The sequence below is a fragment of the Barbus barbus genome (assembly GCF_936440315.1).
Source record: "Barbus barbus genome assembly, chromosome: 5".
Lineage (NCBI taxonomy): Eukaryota > Metazoa > Chordata > Actinopteri > Cypriniformes > Cyprinidae > Barbus > Barbus barbus.
In genome coordinates this window covers 2,209,716-2,226,281 of record NC_136733.1, presented here as the reverse complement: position 1 = coordinate 2,226,281, position 16,566 = coordinate 2,209,716, and the positions used below count along the sequence as shown (strand labels likewise).

General features: G+C 36.4%; 1 protein-coding gene across 1 annotated transcript in view; it reads right to left on the bottom strand.

Annotated features, from left to right (window-relative positions):
- Positions 1–11,775: 11,775 nt before the first annotated feature.
- The window catches only part of LOC306870358 (dehydrogenase/reductase SDR family member 11-like), a 30,807-nt gene continuing 26,016 nt past the window's right edge, over positions 11,776–16,566 (bottom strand). Inside the window, exons 3-7 of the mRNA XM_079417585.1 lie at positions 16,454–16,548; positions 16,230–16,359; positions 14,974–15,066; positions 14,828–14,893; positions 11,776–13,799 (exon numbers count right to left, since the gene is read on the bottom strand). Coding sequence (XP_079273711.1) covers positions 13,758–13,799; positions 14,828–14,893; positions 14,974–15,066; positions 16,230–16,359; positions 16,454–16,548 — 426 coding nt within the window. The 3' untranslated portion in view covers positions 11,776–13,757. The remainder of the gene's footprint in view (positions 13,800–14,827; positions 14,894–14,973; positions 15,067–16,229; positions 16,360–16,453; positions 16,549–16,566) is intronic.

The following is a 16,566-nucleotide window of genomic DNA, read 5'->3' as shown; positions in this document are numbered from 1 at the left end:
GGCACCCTTTTATTCAATACGTTTTGAAACCTCCATTTGTCAGTTTAACAGCTCTAAATTTTCTCCTATAATGCCTGTATAAATTAAAATTGTTTCTGCAGGTTTTATGAAAACCTGCACATGGCTTCTCCTATCACTGCTACGCCGATGACACACAGCTCTATCTCTCTTTTCAACCAGATTACACATTGATTTTCAGATCACAGGTGAGAACATCATCACTAATGTACTTTTGGTTAACAATTATTTTTGTTTTTCACCTAGAAAAAAAGGTTGTTGAGCTAGTGTCCAGCTTGAGTTCATATTTGAACACATCTGGAACAAGTAACCCAATGACCAGGGGTTAGTGTCTTGTCTTTGCCTTAACCCTGATGCTTTATTTTGTGACACTGAAAGACCATTTAAATGAATTAATCATTTCTTTGCACTGATTTACAGTGGTGGCCAAGATTGTTAAAACACTAGTATTTTCACCAAAAAAACAATTTTGAAGTCAGTTATTTCTATCTTTTGCTGTAATGTGTCAATAGGGAATATCAGTTTACATTTCCAAACATTCATTTTGCTATTAATTGTAATAATCCAGTGCAATTTTTGTCTGAAACAGCCAGTGCTCTAGAGATCTGATCATCATTCAGTCAGAACAAACTGAGACAGACTAAATCCAGAAGAACTGTGGCAACGTCTCCAAGATGCTTCAAGAAAAAAAGCTCCCTGAGAAACTCTGCTCAAGTGCACCGAGGGCAAACACTGCTTTAAACACACATGGTCACACCAAATGTTGATTTAATTTAGTTAATAAAGGTTAATTGATAAAGAGAATCTATTTTTGACAGCATCCTCATTTTACAGCATTTTTACACAAGTGCCTAAAACTTTTAACAGCAGCCTACTGTAGGTTTGCAGGTAGGTTTCTTGAAGCATCTTGGAGACATCTGTGGTTTGCCGGTTTTTTAGAGTAAAAAAAACAAAAAACATATGCAAGCAAGACCAAATTAATACCCATGACTCCAAATAACTGAGGTCTTATGAAGCAAACTGATTTTTTTTTTCCCGTGAAAAAAATAAAATAAAAACATTACCTTTAATCCACAGTATGGACAAACTGTTCTCATTTGTATGCTAAAAGTTTTTGTTTCTTTTGCCTTTTGCATTGTATATTTACTTCAAGTACACCTGAGATTTTAAAATAAATGTTTTAATAGTTAAGTATCACATATGCATGTTCACAGTTCTCTGACATTGGCTAATGGTCAAATAAAAGCATAATTAAAGTATTCAAACAATCAGTAGTCAGTGTTAATGTAAGTCAGTACTGAAGAGTGCATGTAAGGTCAAGGTCTGACTGGATGCAGCTAGCGTGGTCACATCGTGCCCCCCTCCTCATCAGCGCTGCAGTCTTTTTATAGCTCTGCATAATGAGCCTCAGGTGGAAAGACACACTCACAATAACCAGAACACCTGTAAACCAAAACCAAAACAAGAAAAACACAGGCCCAGCACTCACTGGGACATAACAGGAATAAAAAAAGTAAAAAAATATTAACATTAAAATTCAGTGAAGTAGCCTAAGTGGAAAAAGGGAATTCTGTAACATTTTACAATAAGATTTAAGTTTTTCCATACCTACATGAACTAACAATGAACAATACTTCTACAGCATTTATTAATATAAGATAATGCAAATCTTTATCAAAAGGTTAAGATAAAGAGTGGCATCTGTTAATATTAGTGCATGCACTGTGAACTAACAATAACATGAACAGCTTAAATAAATGCTGTAAATGTATATTTACTCATTTGTTTATGTTGGTTAATGCACAACTAATGTGAAAAAAATTAGACCTCACAGTAAAGTTTAAGTAACACAGTATGCACAGTATAATACAGTATTGTTATGAGAAGATGTTGATTATATGTTATATATGTTTTTATATTTTCTCATATATCAGTTCTTTGATCTGCACACATTGATTTTATTAATATACCGTATTTGTGGCTTTTGTTTCATGTTAAAGAGTCTCTGTCGAGCTCATTGAGGGACCTGAAGAGTTCAGTTTCAGATCTAACTTCATCTGTTGCATCTCTTTCTTCTCAACTATCAGTCGCCAGTGAGTAGACCTTCATTACATATGCAATACCGTACTCGGCTCAAAAACACTACAATCAGGGTGTGAAGTGTTTGAACCCCTCCATCAAAACAAAAGAACAAAGCTTATATATTTCAGAATTTGTGTTTCATTAGCTGTTTGAATGAAACAAGCTTTAAAGGAATAGTTCACCTAAAAATGAAACTGAAAATGTTACTCACACTCCATCCAAGATGTACAGGAGTTTGTTTCTTCATCAGATTTGGAGAAATGTAGTCTTACATCACTTGCTCAGCAATGGATGCTCTGCAGTGAATGGGTGCCGTCAGAATGAGAGTCCAAACATTTTATAAAAACATCACAATAATCCACAAGTAGGCTAATCCACATCAGTCCAGTCCATCAATTAACATCTTGAGAAGCCAAAAGCCGCGTGTTTGTCAGAAACAAATCCATCAAGGTGGTTTTTTACTTTAAACTGTCGCTTCTTTCCAAAATAGTCCATAATCCAGTTATATTGAATTCTCTAGAGCAGGGGTTTTCAAGCCTGTCCTGGAGCCTCCCCTGCCCTGCACATTTTGCATGCCTCCCTCATCTAACGCACCTGATTCAGCTTATTAGCTCATTAGTAGAGACTGCAAGCCCTGAATTGGGTGTATCTAATAAGGGAGACAAACAAAATGTGCAGGGCAGGGGAGGCTCCAGGACAGGCTTGAAAACCCCTGCTCTAGAGAAAAAAAAGTCCTCTCCTCTTATCAGGATCAGGAGAGAAATCTGCACAGATCAAGCACTATTTACAAGCATAAACAGTCTAAGGGCCCTATCATACATCCGGCACAATGTGGCGCCAGGTGCAACGCAAGTGTTTTTTGCTAGTTTCAGCTCTACAAAGTTATCATTTTCAGGTCTTGCGCCACATTGTTTAAATAGCACATGCTCCCATAGTCATGATGGTCTGAAAACGAGGTGTGTTCAGGCGCATTGGTGGCGCGTTGCTATTTTGAGGCAACTGAAATAGACTACGCCATTGACCCACTAAAACCTGGTCTGAATTCAATGGCGCAGCATTTTTTTGTTATTTAAAGAGCGCGTTAGTAGTGCGCCTATAGGCGGGTCCACGACACACATAGCCTACACTTAGCTTATTACACAAACAGGGACGCCGGACACAAACATGCCAAATAATAAACATTAAAGGATTACAATGTAAAAGATTAGGATTGTGTAGGCTACATAAATATAAAAATGCCTACAAGTCATCATGGATAGTCAATGCTTGCAAATAGCGAATCTGCCTTGGCGCTAGCGCAGATGGCTCTTAAAGCGAATGGGAGATGAGACTCTAATTGGTTTATTGCACGTTATGCCCAAAACACACCCATTACTCATTAAAGGGGCTTGTTTTATGCTTTTTCATTTTTTGAATTTTAGTCAGTGTGTAGTGTGTATGTTTGGGCATAAAAAGATCTACAAAGTTATAAGAACTACAAGAACTACAACGAGCAGCTCGTTTGGACTACAGCTTTGTTTTCCGGTGTTTGTGACATCACAAAGTGGCCCATTAGAATATCATTAAAATAAATCCCGCCTGCGAAAGTTCGAATGGTTGGCGGTGGGGAGAACGCTTGGTTGAGCACTGCACTGTATTTCTGAAGGAAACCGAATGTCTTCAGAAAATTTTGGATGTCATTTTCATTTCATCTTGCATGTAATGTCTGATAAAGCAGCGTTTGTGAGCAGAGCAGTTATAGTAACTTTTTAAACACATTTTGATGAGTTAAAGTAATGGAAAAGCATATGTTGCCATGACTTATCATTCATTTTTTTCAGTGTTTATTCTCTCCTCTGTTCCATACTTCTTATACACTCAAAAAAATCCAAAGTTGAGAAAACGTAAAAGTTTAAGGCAACCAGCTTCAGGAGATTTTACAACTTTTTGTTGTATAAACTGAAAACAACAAGTTGAGAAAACTCAAAAATCTCCTGAAGCTGGTTAAAGTAACAGTGTATTTGGCATCTTTTCTGTCTCTCTGACACAGATGTCTCCGTGGCCAACTGTAAATCTGGCTGGACCTTGTACAGAAGCAGCTGTTTCTTGTTCTCTAGTGATAAACTCAACTGGCCTGAGGCACGAGAATACTGCAAAGCGCAAGGTGCGTTACTCCTGAAAATACAAGACGACAAGGAGTGGGTGTGTAATATTCATTTCATACACATAATATTTATTTTCCTTTTTCTTTCTCATTCCCTATTTTTTCCCCAGGCCTCTCTGAACAATCATACCATACCCACATACTGGGTGGGTCTAACGGATCAGACCACAGGCCAGTGGAGACGGGTGGATGATACTCCTTACATCATGAATAAAGAGTGAGCTGATTTATTATAAGCAATCATATGCTTTCTCCCCAAATAACGCAAGTGTGATTCACAACAACTCGCATCTCTGAGCAAACATGCACTATAATAATTTACCTTTGAAAAGTCTCTCATATTCACCGAGGCTGCATTTATTTAATCAAAAATACAGTAAAGACATTAATATTGTGATATATTATTACATTTAAAATGAAAATGTAATTTATTCCTGTGATCTGCAGCTGAATTTTCAGCATCATTACTCCAGTCTTCAGTGTCACATGTTCCTTCAGAAATCATTCTAATATGCTGATTTACTGCTCAAGAAATATTTATGATTATTATCAGTGTTGAAAGCATTGCACTGCATCATGTTATTGTGGAAAACATTACCCCCAAATTTTGGGGTAGCTTAAAAACGGTTATACTTTGATTCAGCAAGGATGCATTAAATTGATCAAAACTGACAGCAAAGGCATTTGTTACAAAAGATTTATATCAATGCTATGTTTTTAACCTTTTATTAATCAAAGAACCTTGAAAAATACCAGCATATTAGAATGATTTCTAAAGGATCATGTGACACTGAAGACTGGAGTATTTACAAATTATTCAGACAGAAAATGGTTCTTTGTAATAATATTATTTCACAATGTTGCTCTTTTTTTACTGTATTTTTGATGGTGAGCAGAAGAGACTTCTTTTAGAAACAAAAATCTCAATACTTGCAAACTTTTGACCACCAGTTTATTTATTCCTCCATGAGGTTTAGTACAAATCTTGGCCTTAAGATGGCGCTACATTTACATGTTTATATCCAAAAGTATGCCCTAAAATAATGGTCACATAATTTTCCATTTCACAAGATGTGTTCTTTAATATTTGGTATTTGTGGTTGCATTTGTTTTCTTGTTTTTGCATCTTGCATTAAATATTTCAGTTGTTTAAATATTTGTTGGTGGTGATGCTGTTGGAGTTGAATGCATAACATAAAACAAACTTTAGGCTGAAAGGTACTCTGTATGCACGCAGGTGTAACAGTGTAATATTTGCTGGCATTGTTTCAGACGCTGGAATCCTGATCAGCCGGATGACTGGAGAGCACAGGGTCTGGGAGCGGAAGAGGAGGACTGTGCACAGATAGCCTATACTGGGAAACTGAACGACAACCATTGCTCTGTCAAAATGAAATTTATTTGCAGAGTGCAGTTCTGAAACTCAAAATGTCTGTTATAAAGTGTGACAAGGAAGATTAAATATGTTTTAGTTTAGTACTCTGAAGAGTGGTTATTTGTATTACACTGTGTAAGACCCTTCAAAACCTTTTTCTTGTGATTATTTGACCTTTTTAATAGTTGTCTGCTTTCTGTCTGTTCCTAGAGGGCCCAATCTCAGGAAACCTATTGTCCGTTGGAGAGATACTAAGTATCACAGTACGGTGTGGAATAAGTACACTAAGAAAATGAAGGCAAACTGTGTTTTAATAAATCCACACATAGGGTAAAGCCACAGAAGCCAGGCACACACATAATCCACAATAGACATCTACAATACCAGACAAGGGAACACAGGACAGACTAGAACTTAAATAGGGAGGCAAATGAGGATAATTAGTGAGACACAGTCAAGTCAAGTCACCTTTATTTATATAGCGCTTTTAACAATACAGATTGTGTCAAAGCAGCTGTACAGTATCAAATAGGAAAATAGTGTGTCAGTAATGCAAAAGGTCAATAGTAAACACTCAATTTTCAGTTAAAGGCAGTTCATTATTGAATTCAGTGATGTCATCATCCAGCTCAGTTCAGTTCCAGTAGTATCTGTGCAATCAAGTGAACTCATCGTCATGTTCAAGAAACCAGTCTGAGATGATTTGAGCTTTGTGACATGGTGCATTATCCTGCTGGAAGTAGCCATCAGAAGATGGGTACACTGTAGTCATAAAGGGATGGACATGGTCAGCAACAATACTCAGGTAGGCTGTGGCATTTAAACAATGCTCAATTGGTACTAAGGGGCCCAAAGTGTGCCAAGAAAATATCCCCCGCACCATTACACCACCACCACCAGCCTGAACCGTTGAGACAAGGCAGGATGGATCCATGCTTTCATGTTCTTTACACCAAATTCTGACCCTACCATCTGAATGTTGCAGCAGAAATTGAGACTCATCAGAACAGGCAGCGTTTTTCCAATCTTCTATTGTCCAATTTTGGTGATCCTGTGTGAATTGTAGCCTCTGTTTCCTGTTCTTAGCTGACAGGAGCGGCACCGGTGTGGTCTTCTGCTGCTGTAGCCCATCTGCTTCAGGGTTCGACGTGTTGTGCGTTCAGAGATGGTCTTCTGCATACCTTGGTTGTAACGAGTGGTTATTTGAGTTACTGTTGCCTTTCTATCATCTATAACCAGTCTGCCCATTCTCCTCTGACCTCTGACATCAACAAGGCATTTTCGTCACACAACTGCCGCTCACTGGATATTTTCTCTTTTTCGGACCATTCTCTATAAACCCTAGAAATGGTTGTGTGTGAAAATCCCAGTAGATCAGCAGTTTTTGATATACTCAGACCAGCCCGTCTGGCACCAACAACCATTCCACGTTCAAAGTCACTTAAATCCCCTTTCTTCCCCATTCTGATGCTCGGTTTGAACTCGGTTTGTATTTACACTTTTGAACTCACAATTTAAATTGATGTAATCTTAGTTTTAACATATATTCATGATTTAGATTTAAATATTTATATATATATATATATATATATATATATATATATATATATGTAAATACATTTCATATGATTATTTCCTGTTTGTTCTATGTTTGTGTGTGTGTGTGTGTGTGTGTGTGTGTGTGTGTGTGTGTGTGTGTGTGCACCTGGTATTCATCACGTCCTGGGGACCAAATGTCCCCACAAGGATAGTAATACCAGTAAATCTTAATCTTGTGGGGACATTTTTTGGTCCCCATGAGGAAACAAGCTTATAAATCATACAGCATCAAGTTTTTTGAAAATCTAAAAATGCAGCATGTTTCCTGTGAGGGCTAAGTTTAGGTGTAGGGTTGGTGTAGGGCAATAGCACATACAGATTGTACAGTATAAAAACCATTACGCCTATGGGATGTCCCCATAAAACATGGAAACCCAACATGTGTGTGTGTGTGTGTGTGTGTGTGTGTGAAGAATGTGCAGTAAATCATATATCAAGAGAATTGGAATGAACACATTTATTTTTCAAACAGTATGCCAGGACGATGTGCATCTCTCACTTGACTTGACGTGTTTATTGGCGTCGTCAGGTGCGTTCCTGGTGCCTTACCTGCTGATGCTGGTGGTGCTGGGGATCCCGCTGCTGTACATGGAGCTGACGCTGGGCCAGTATCTGAGGAGGGGCCCCGTGCTGGCCCTGACCAAAGCATGTCCCCTGCTGAAAGGTTACAGTGCATAAATACATACATAATCATGGCATGAGATTAATTTCAAGTTTAATGCTGTTTAATGTTATATACAGACTTTCAGATCCATATCGACAAAATACCATTGTCGCTGATAATGATAAGATTATATGAGAATGTATTACTGTCTGAAGGTCTGGCTAAAGGTCAGTAACCAGAAATAAATCTATCCAGGTGTTGGCATGGCAACGGTGGCCATCTCTTTCATCATGTGCACATACTATAATGTCATTATCACATGGGCGCTGTACTACATGTTCAGCTCTTTTCGGAGCGAGCTGCTCTGGGAAAACTGCAACAACACATGGAACACGGCCAACTGCACCGACAGTATGACCAACAGCTCCTCGTCCTCCACCTCCAGCCAGCAGTTCTTCAAGTGTGTTCATACGCTCTTCTTGATAAAGCTACACTATGCAACTTTTTTTTGATCAAACATGATTATATGATGAGTGAGTACATCATGCAAGTTAACAAAAAATATGATATAATGTTCCCATTAAGTCCCTAAATACTAGAGTAAGCTTATTATACAAATATTTTAGAGCTCTCAGTATGCATTTCCCAGGAAACTGCTTACACACGTCATTCATCTGTGTGTGTTTATGTCATATCCATAAATAAAGGAAAGAAGGGCAGGCTACCACTTACTTGTGTCATAGTAGCTTGAAGTTACAACAAATGAATCTCAAACCGAAAAGTGGAAGCTCAAGTAACAAAACACGAATCAACATAGTTAGCATATTGGATGTATGGACTATTTTCACAAAACAATGTAACCAATCTCCAAACCAGTTACTCCTTGGTCTGTTTGCCTGTAAACAGCCTATCCAAGTTATAGGCTATCAGTTTTCACCATTTTACCATATCTGACACGAATAGCAATCGTTATCTTTAAGTCAGCATTGCCAAACTTTTCTAACATTATTTAAAAACAATTGTTTTTAACAAGTCAAAACAACAGCAACATATAAGCTATGTACCTGGTCATGACATTTTCATATATTCGTCTTTATTTCAAGTTATGATGTCGTTCAAGCCATCTGATTCATTAGCGCAGAATAGCGGAGCCAAAGCACAACTCAATTTTTTTCCCTTCAACCGCAAGTTAAATGGTGTAGCTTTAAGTTATTGACTTGTTAGTAAAGTTTGTGGTGTTGACTGCAATGGATGTGTCGGCTCTTTTAGTTATAAGGTGCTGGAGAGGACCAGTGGTGTGGAGGAGACGGGCACCTTGAGGTGGGAGCTCTTCCTCCTGCTGCTGCTGGCCTGGATCCTCATCTACCTCTGCATCTTTAAAGGAGTCAAATCCACTGGGAAGGTAAGACGAGAACAGTTGGAGAATGCATTCATCATCATTATGCTGGACAGAGTCTGATTTCAGTATCATGCCGGTTTCTGCAGATGCATTGATGCAGTTTTTTTAACTCAAAGTTTTGAGCAGAAATAAATAAATAGCACATTTATTTACTTTGTAAAAAAAATAGACAGTGGTTCCTCAGGCTTTATTTTCTATATGTTAAATATTTTTTAACTTTTTAATTTTGGAGTGAAATGAACCTGGACATGTTTTCGTGATTAACAATTCGTCAAACATACAAAATATCAGTCAAATGCTGCATTTGATCTTTTTAGTCACTGAAGTTTTTGTCATATCTGAAGTCTCACTGTCTTTGGGCATAATTGCTATATTTCTTTCAAATAGATGACATTTGCATTGATATTGCACAATTTCACAATCACATTTTAAAACAACTCTATTAATTATGATTCTTTTTCAATTATATTAATTAAAAAAAATATTATGGATGCAATTGTGACTCTAAGGCGAGGATGTATTATGAAACAATTCTGATAAAGTTAATGAACCTGATAATATCTGTCAAACTAACACTGATCTTTTGACTCATGTGGGGATCTATGTGTTCCAGCTAATGGATCATTATACGGCTATCGCCTCCATCACGTTCCTGGCGTTTTTTGAGGTGGTTGGTGTTTGTTGGCTCTGATTGATATGTGTCTGTCTCTACAGACATTGTGCCACTTTTGATCTATTTCGACATCAAGCATGGAACAAATTTGCTAAATGTCTCATTGTAACAGGTGTAAAGCGTCTGTCCAGTAATTTACTGGAAATGACGGGAAAGAGACCCAACATTTTCTTCAGGGTCTGCTGGTGGGTCATTTGTCCTGTCTTGATAACCGTGAGTGCGATCGTCACACCGTTTCTGACACAGTAGTTGGTCTGAAACCCCATCCTGGATTGGTGTTAGAACTGAAATGTGTTTCTGAGTCTCTCAGGTTATCCTGGTGTTCTCAGTGATTCAGTTTAAGCCGGCGCGTTATGAGGATTACGTTTACCCGCCGTGGGCTCAGGGTGTCAGATGGCTCATTGCTTTGGCCTCCATCATCTGCATTCCTCTAGCAGCCGTGCACACGCTCTGGGTTCTGCCCGCATCCTTCACTGAGGTACTGAACAGCCTCTCCGTTTATGGGAGGGAAAAGCCATGGTTATTGGCTGAAACTATTGATATAGAAATCTGTTCAGAAGTTTGAGATCTGTAAAATTGCTAAGGCTTAAAAAAAAAAAAAACACCTTATTTTCACCAAAGTTGCATGTATTTGTTCAAAAATGCAGTAAAAATGGTGAAATATTGCAATTTAAAAGACATGATTTCTATTGTAATATATTGTAAAATGTAATTTATTCCTTTGATCAAAGATCAAATTTTCAGCATCATTACCTTCAGAAATCATTCAAATATGCTGAATTGCTGCTCAAGAAACATTTCTTATTATTATCAGTGTTGAACATTTTTATGGAAACGTTAATACATTTTATTTGTCAGGATTCTTTGATGAATGGAAAGTTATTTGAAAACACTTACTTGAAATATAAATCTTTTGTAATGTTATAAATGTTTTTACTGTCAATTTTGATCAATTTAATGTGTCCTTGCTGAATAAAAGTTGGATTTTGCATATTAATTAAACCTGTTTCGTCACTGATATGCAGAATACATATTTGCATAATTATTTCTAAACACAACTGCCATGTAATTTACTCAGCAATCAAAACTGATTTTAATTTTCCTAAGATAATTGTATAAAGATAAAAGAACTGTATTAATTAAAATGAATTTTGATTCAAATTAAATATTGTATATAATTTTGAATTTCTTTAAAAAAGAAAAAAATTCATGTGTAACTCAATGTGTTACTTGCCATTATTTTTGTGAAAATTACTAAGAATTTCTGAGTGAAAAACAATATTTTTCAGTGTAGTGATTGAAGTAAATGAACCAGCCAATTAAAAACAGATTTGGGCCTGATATGGTCAAATATTTGAAATTAAATTATAAACATTTCTGTTTCTTATATGCAAGCCCTTCAACACTGGATTGGTGACTTTCTTTTGTTTCAGAGACTAAAAAAGTCCATCACACCGTTTTCTCTGGACGATGACTCCGAGAGCCCATATTACCAGCAGAAAGGGGCTATTATGGAGGTGATTCCCAACATTGCCGTCATCAGCTCCATCGTACCTCTATCTGACAAACCCCCAATCCAGACTAATTTATGAACTGCCACTGGATCACTGGACTAGAGCAGGGCTAAACCAGATTGATCAAAACCAGCAACGCCATCTGAGGATTATTTACTGGATCAGTGAAAATCTGAACTATTGGCCTAAATGTTAACTTCTTTCAATGGGATTCATCTCATACAGTATGTGACAGGTTTAAGACTTGTACAGTTTACTGTATGATGCATTGCAGAACAGTGTCATAGGAGTTCATGTTGATATCAATAAAATTAAAGATTTTCTGTTTTACAGTCAAAGCCACAAAAAACAACCCCCAATTTTTTTTTGCCCAGAATGCTTTATTTTCATTAGCAGGTGTTTGGTTTAATCTTTATGGGCGAGATGACTGAACAACAGTCCCAAATGAGATAAACCCTCGCTCAGACAGGGTCCATGCAGTGACCTTCACCCTCAATGCGCTCAACGACTGGCCCCTTTGCTCTTCTTTACAGCAGAAGCTCCTTATTTTGGACATCTTCAGTTTCTTAACCGTTAAAAGCTGACATTCATGCGAATTCAGAATTAATTCATGCTAAAATTATACAAACCAAATACTGTTAACATTGGTAATAGTTGATGTGGATTTATACATTATAACAGGTACATTTCAGAACACCTTCAGATTGAGACTTTGTTCTTTGTTCCCAACCTGCTGTAAATTTACGACTAAGATCCCAATTCAAAGGAGCGAATCTCAAGAAAACATGTACATATTTCACCCTAAAAACAAAAGAAAGAAGAAAATTATGCCTCTTTTTTGGAGCATAATGATTTTTCATTGTGACATTATTTTAATTACAATTAAGCACATTAAGTAATTGTTTTACTGTAATTTCTGTGATAAAATTATTTTAATTTAAATCTGCATAAAGGCAGTGCAACAATATTAAATACTCTACATCTGAAATGTATTAATAATGTAGTAATTTGTATCCATTTATTAGAACAAACAAACAACAAAATATGCTTAAAAATTTTATAAATACTCTTTTAATAGTCTTTTTAGATTACGGTAATGAATTGGGGAAAATAATGTCACAAAGCACACATATTTATCATTGTGACATTATTGTAATTACAATTAAACACATTAAGTAATAGTTTTATTGTATTAAATAAACTTAAAATTATTTTTTATTTAAATCTACATAACGAATACTACCAACAAAAATGTCTTTTGTAATTACTGTTAAAAAAATATATATATATATGTATATTTAAAAAAAATTAAATATGCAAAAAGACAAATGCTACCATTATTTTTAAATACCCAATTTTAATGATATTTTTTTTTATTAGAGAAATGAGAATTGTTTTCTAAATTGTCATGAAAATAATGTCACAAAATATCTTATCATTTTATTGTGAATGTGAACTGGACAAGTTCTAAACAGGCTTCATGATGTTCAAGTACTGAATTTGATTTATGTCATATAATTTAATTTGAGCTTCCTCTGGTGAAATGAAGGGTAGTTTCCCAAATATTAACAATATGAGAAAAGTAAAGGAATTTATCCATAATCAATAATCATAATCACGTTTAATCAGTAAGAATTAATTATATCAACTATTATTTATTTTCAAGTCCTCACTACAGTGTTTCCATACTTATTTTCCGATGAGAGAAGCCAGTGTCGTACCTTTCATTCAGTGAACGTTCAATGTACATTTTTCATCCTGTTTCTGATTCAGAGAGACTGCAGTCAAACGGGTTTCTTTCTCATGAAAATCCTGCACTGATTTAGTTTCACCGCTTCAAACGAACCGTAGCTGTTGTAGGTATGAGAACCACATCTACATACAATTCAAGTTAGAGTACTCTAAATTAATACAGTAATTAACATCAACTCAACCGGCACCGAGTGACTGTTTCTTATCTTCTCACTCTTAAAACAGTTATGTAATATGACCTAAAAAAAAAAGACCAAAAATGATGTGCAATTCATGGCGTACTGGTCTCAGACAGTAACACACATTATATCTTCGTTCTTTTTGTTCCAGTTTCTGGCGTCATGTGTTGTTAGAAAAGCCTGAGAGTTTCCCCTTATATTTGAGACGGCAGCAAACTGTGTACATCTGTGAATTTAAACGGAGGTAATCTCGCTCTCCGGCTCGCTGTCGAGCGTCGCGTCAGATCGAGCCACACAGCGCCGCCTGATCCGATTTGATCCGATCTGCAAACCCAAACCAATTCCCTTCAGTCAGTTCTTTAAAACAAGGTGTTAACATGATTTTGCCCAGCAGGTATCGCCCCGATCCCGATCCATTCCTACGACACTTGCTCCACCGGCCGCATCTGCACGTCCCCGATCTACAACGCGAGAGAGAGGGGAAGAAATAGAGAGCAATGCGTTCATTCAATTAGACTGATTTAATACAGATCGATCAGCAGGTGATGAGTGTGATAGTGCTGTGATTTGATTTGTCTGTCTCCCCGCTGTCTGAAGATCAGCACAAGGATCAAGTCAATGATCGGACAGGATATTAGTCTACTTACATCATAACAGATCATAAGCATAAAGCTGGATCCTTCACTTTTGACTACTCAGGCCATCCAAGATGTAGATGAGTTTGTTTCTTCATCAGATTTGGAGAAATGTAGCATTCCATCATCATTGTATCCTCTGCAGTGAATGGGTGCCGTCAGAATGAGAGTCCAAACAGCTGATAAAAACATCACAATAATCCACACCACTCCAGTCCAACAGCTAACATCTTGAGAAGACAAAAGCTGTGTTTGTAAGAAACAAACCCATAAGACATTTTTAACTTAAATTTCTGGCTAAAATATGAGTCCTCTATCCATAATAATGCTTCCTCCAGTGAAAAAGTCATTTGGTCTGAATCAGGAGAGAAATCTGCACAGCAAGCCAAAACAGCTTTAAACAAATATGTGAGTGGATTTTGATGTGAGAGACAACAGGAGATGGACTTTTTCACCGGAGGAAGCGTTATTATGGATTATGGACTATTTTAGCAACGGTTTGAAGTTAAGGCATGTGTTTCTTACTAAGACACAGCTTTTGTCTTCTCAAGATGTTAACTGATGGACTGGAGTGGTGTGGATTATTGTGATGTTTGGACTCTCATTCTGACGGCACCCATTCACTGCAGAGGATCCATTGTGAGCAAGTGATAGAAAGCTGCATTTCTCCAAATCTGACGAAGAAACAATGTCAGCTATATCTCAGACGGCCTGAGGGTGAGGATTTTTCAGCAAATTTTCATTTTTGGGTAAACTACTCCTTAAAATCTAAAGCAGTTTTGTTTTTCTGAAAACATTTAGCTCCTGAAATAAACATTTCTCACTGGTAGTGTATGTGTTTATTGTGGACTCACATGAACATGAGCAGGTGCGCTCAGGACGTATGTGACGGCACTGGCGATGTCTTCTCCTTTCAAACACTGCAGAAGACAAGCAGCTGTGATGCAGTTAAACAGCAGGGCTTGTATGAAGAGATACATCACACACACAATCTGTTCACCTTTATACTTTCATAAACAGCTGCAGCTCTCTCCGGATCGCTGTTGTGATGCCGGAAGGCAAATTCAGTTTCCACTATTCCAGGCGATATACACTAGGAAAAAATGAAAAATGATAGGTTAATAAATATGACAATGCTGAACACATGGAACAGCCTTTTCAAATCTATTGTTATTATTGCTGGAACTTTTATTACATGAACTGGCATTAAATTACCACGTTAACTCATCTACAACAGCAATTTAAGTAATAAATAAACAAATCTTTGACTATTGGTTGACTTTAATTAATATCCAACCAAAAAGAAAAAAAAAACTAAACATATAAATGAATGAAAAAATAAATAATAAAAGAATATTAGTAAAATGCTACCTATTTAAATGAAAGCACTATCAAATTTAACTCAAATCTCAAATATTTTCCTCAGCTGATGTGTAATGTTAAAACAACTAGTTATCTGCTGATTGAGTTCACAAACTATTTTGTCATTCGAAATCATTTGACATAAAATATGCACTTTAATTATTATTATTATTATTTTATTCTTACAGGTTTACAAACTACTTTATCATCTAAAGCCATTTGACCTAAATATCTACTTAATTATTTACTTATATATATATATATAAAATCTTTTTTTACTTTAATCTTGGGGGTTTACTCAATTTTGTTTGTCATCTGAATTTATTAATTAATTCAGTTATTCAATAATAATATTTTAACAACACATTTGCTTATTCTCTGATGCTGGTTAATGGTAGCATGACATGCCCGTAAACAACTTTTTTAAATAAGAGTTTTATTTTCAAATTAATTGCTTTGTAGTTTTTCCTTTTTATGTTTAATTATTAGCTTTTCAGCAACTCTTTGGAGTTTGGAAATTATTTTAGTTATTTTATTATCCTTAAGATACTATTGTATTTTCTATTCATATTTTGAATTAGTTTTTAATGTTTATATTTTCTGTCTTTGTTTTCATTTTAGTTAAAGCTTTACACATTTTATCGTGCTTCTTTATAGTTTTTTTATATTTTTCATTATTTTCATTTCAGTTTTAGTTATTTTAGTTTAATTATAATATTAATAATTATTTTAGTATAAGTTTAGTACATGAGTAATCTTACCTTGGCAACTAGCTGAAATAAAATGAGTTTTTTTTTTATTTTACTTAAGGTTTATTTCAAGTAACAACATGTGTTTTAATGGTTTTAGTTAACTATAATAAGCGTGCATGTGTGCGTGCATATACAGGCTCACCGTGGCTCGGATGTGTGTTTTGGCCTCCCGTAGCTCTTGTCTCAGTCCCTCTGTCATAGCGGTCACAGCGTATTTAGTGGCGCAGTAGAAGTGTTCGTCAGCGCTGGGCACCATCCTGTGACCCCCCATACTGCAGAGAGATCATCAACAACAGCCTGGGATGAGTGTGTACAGCAGCACATTTCTGCTGTTAAACAACTCAAACAGACAGTAAAGCGCAGTACCTGTTGATGTTGATGATGTGTCCGTCATCCACGTGTCTCTCCTTCATGGACTGGTAGGCCTCACGCGTGCAGATGGCCAGAGCGAGTATGTTGACCTGCACGGGAAGACAGAT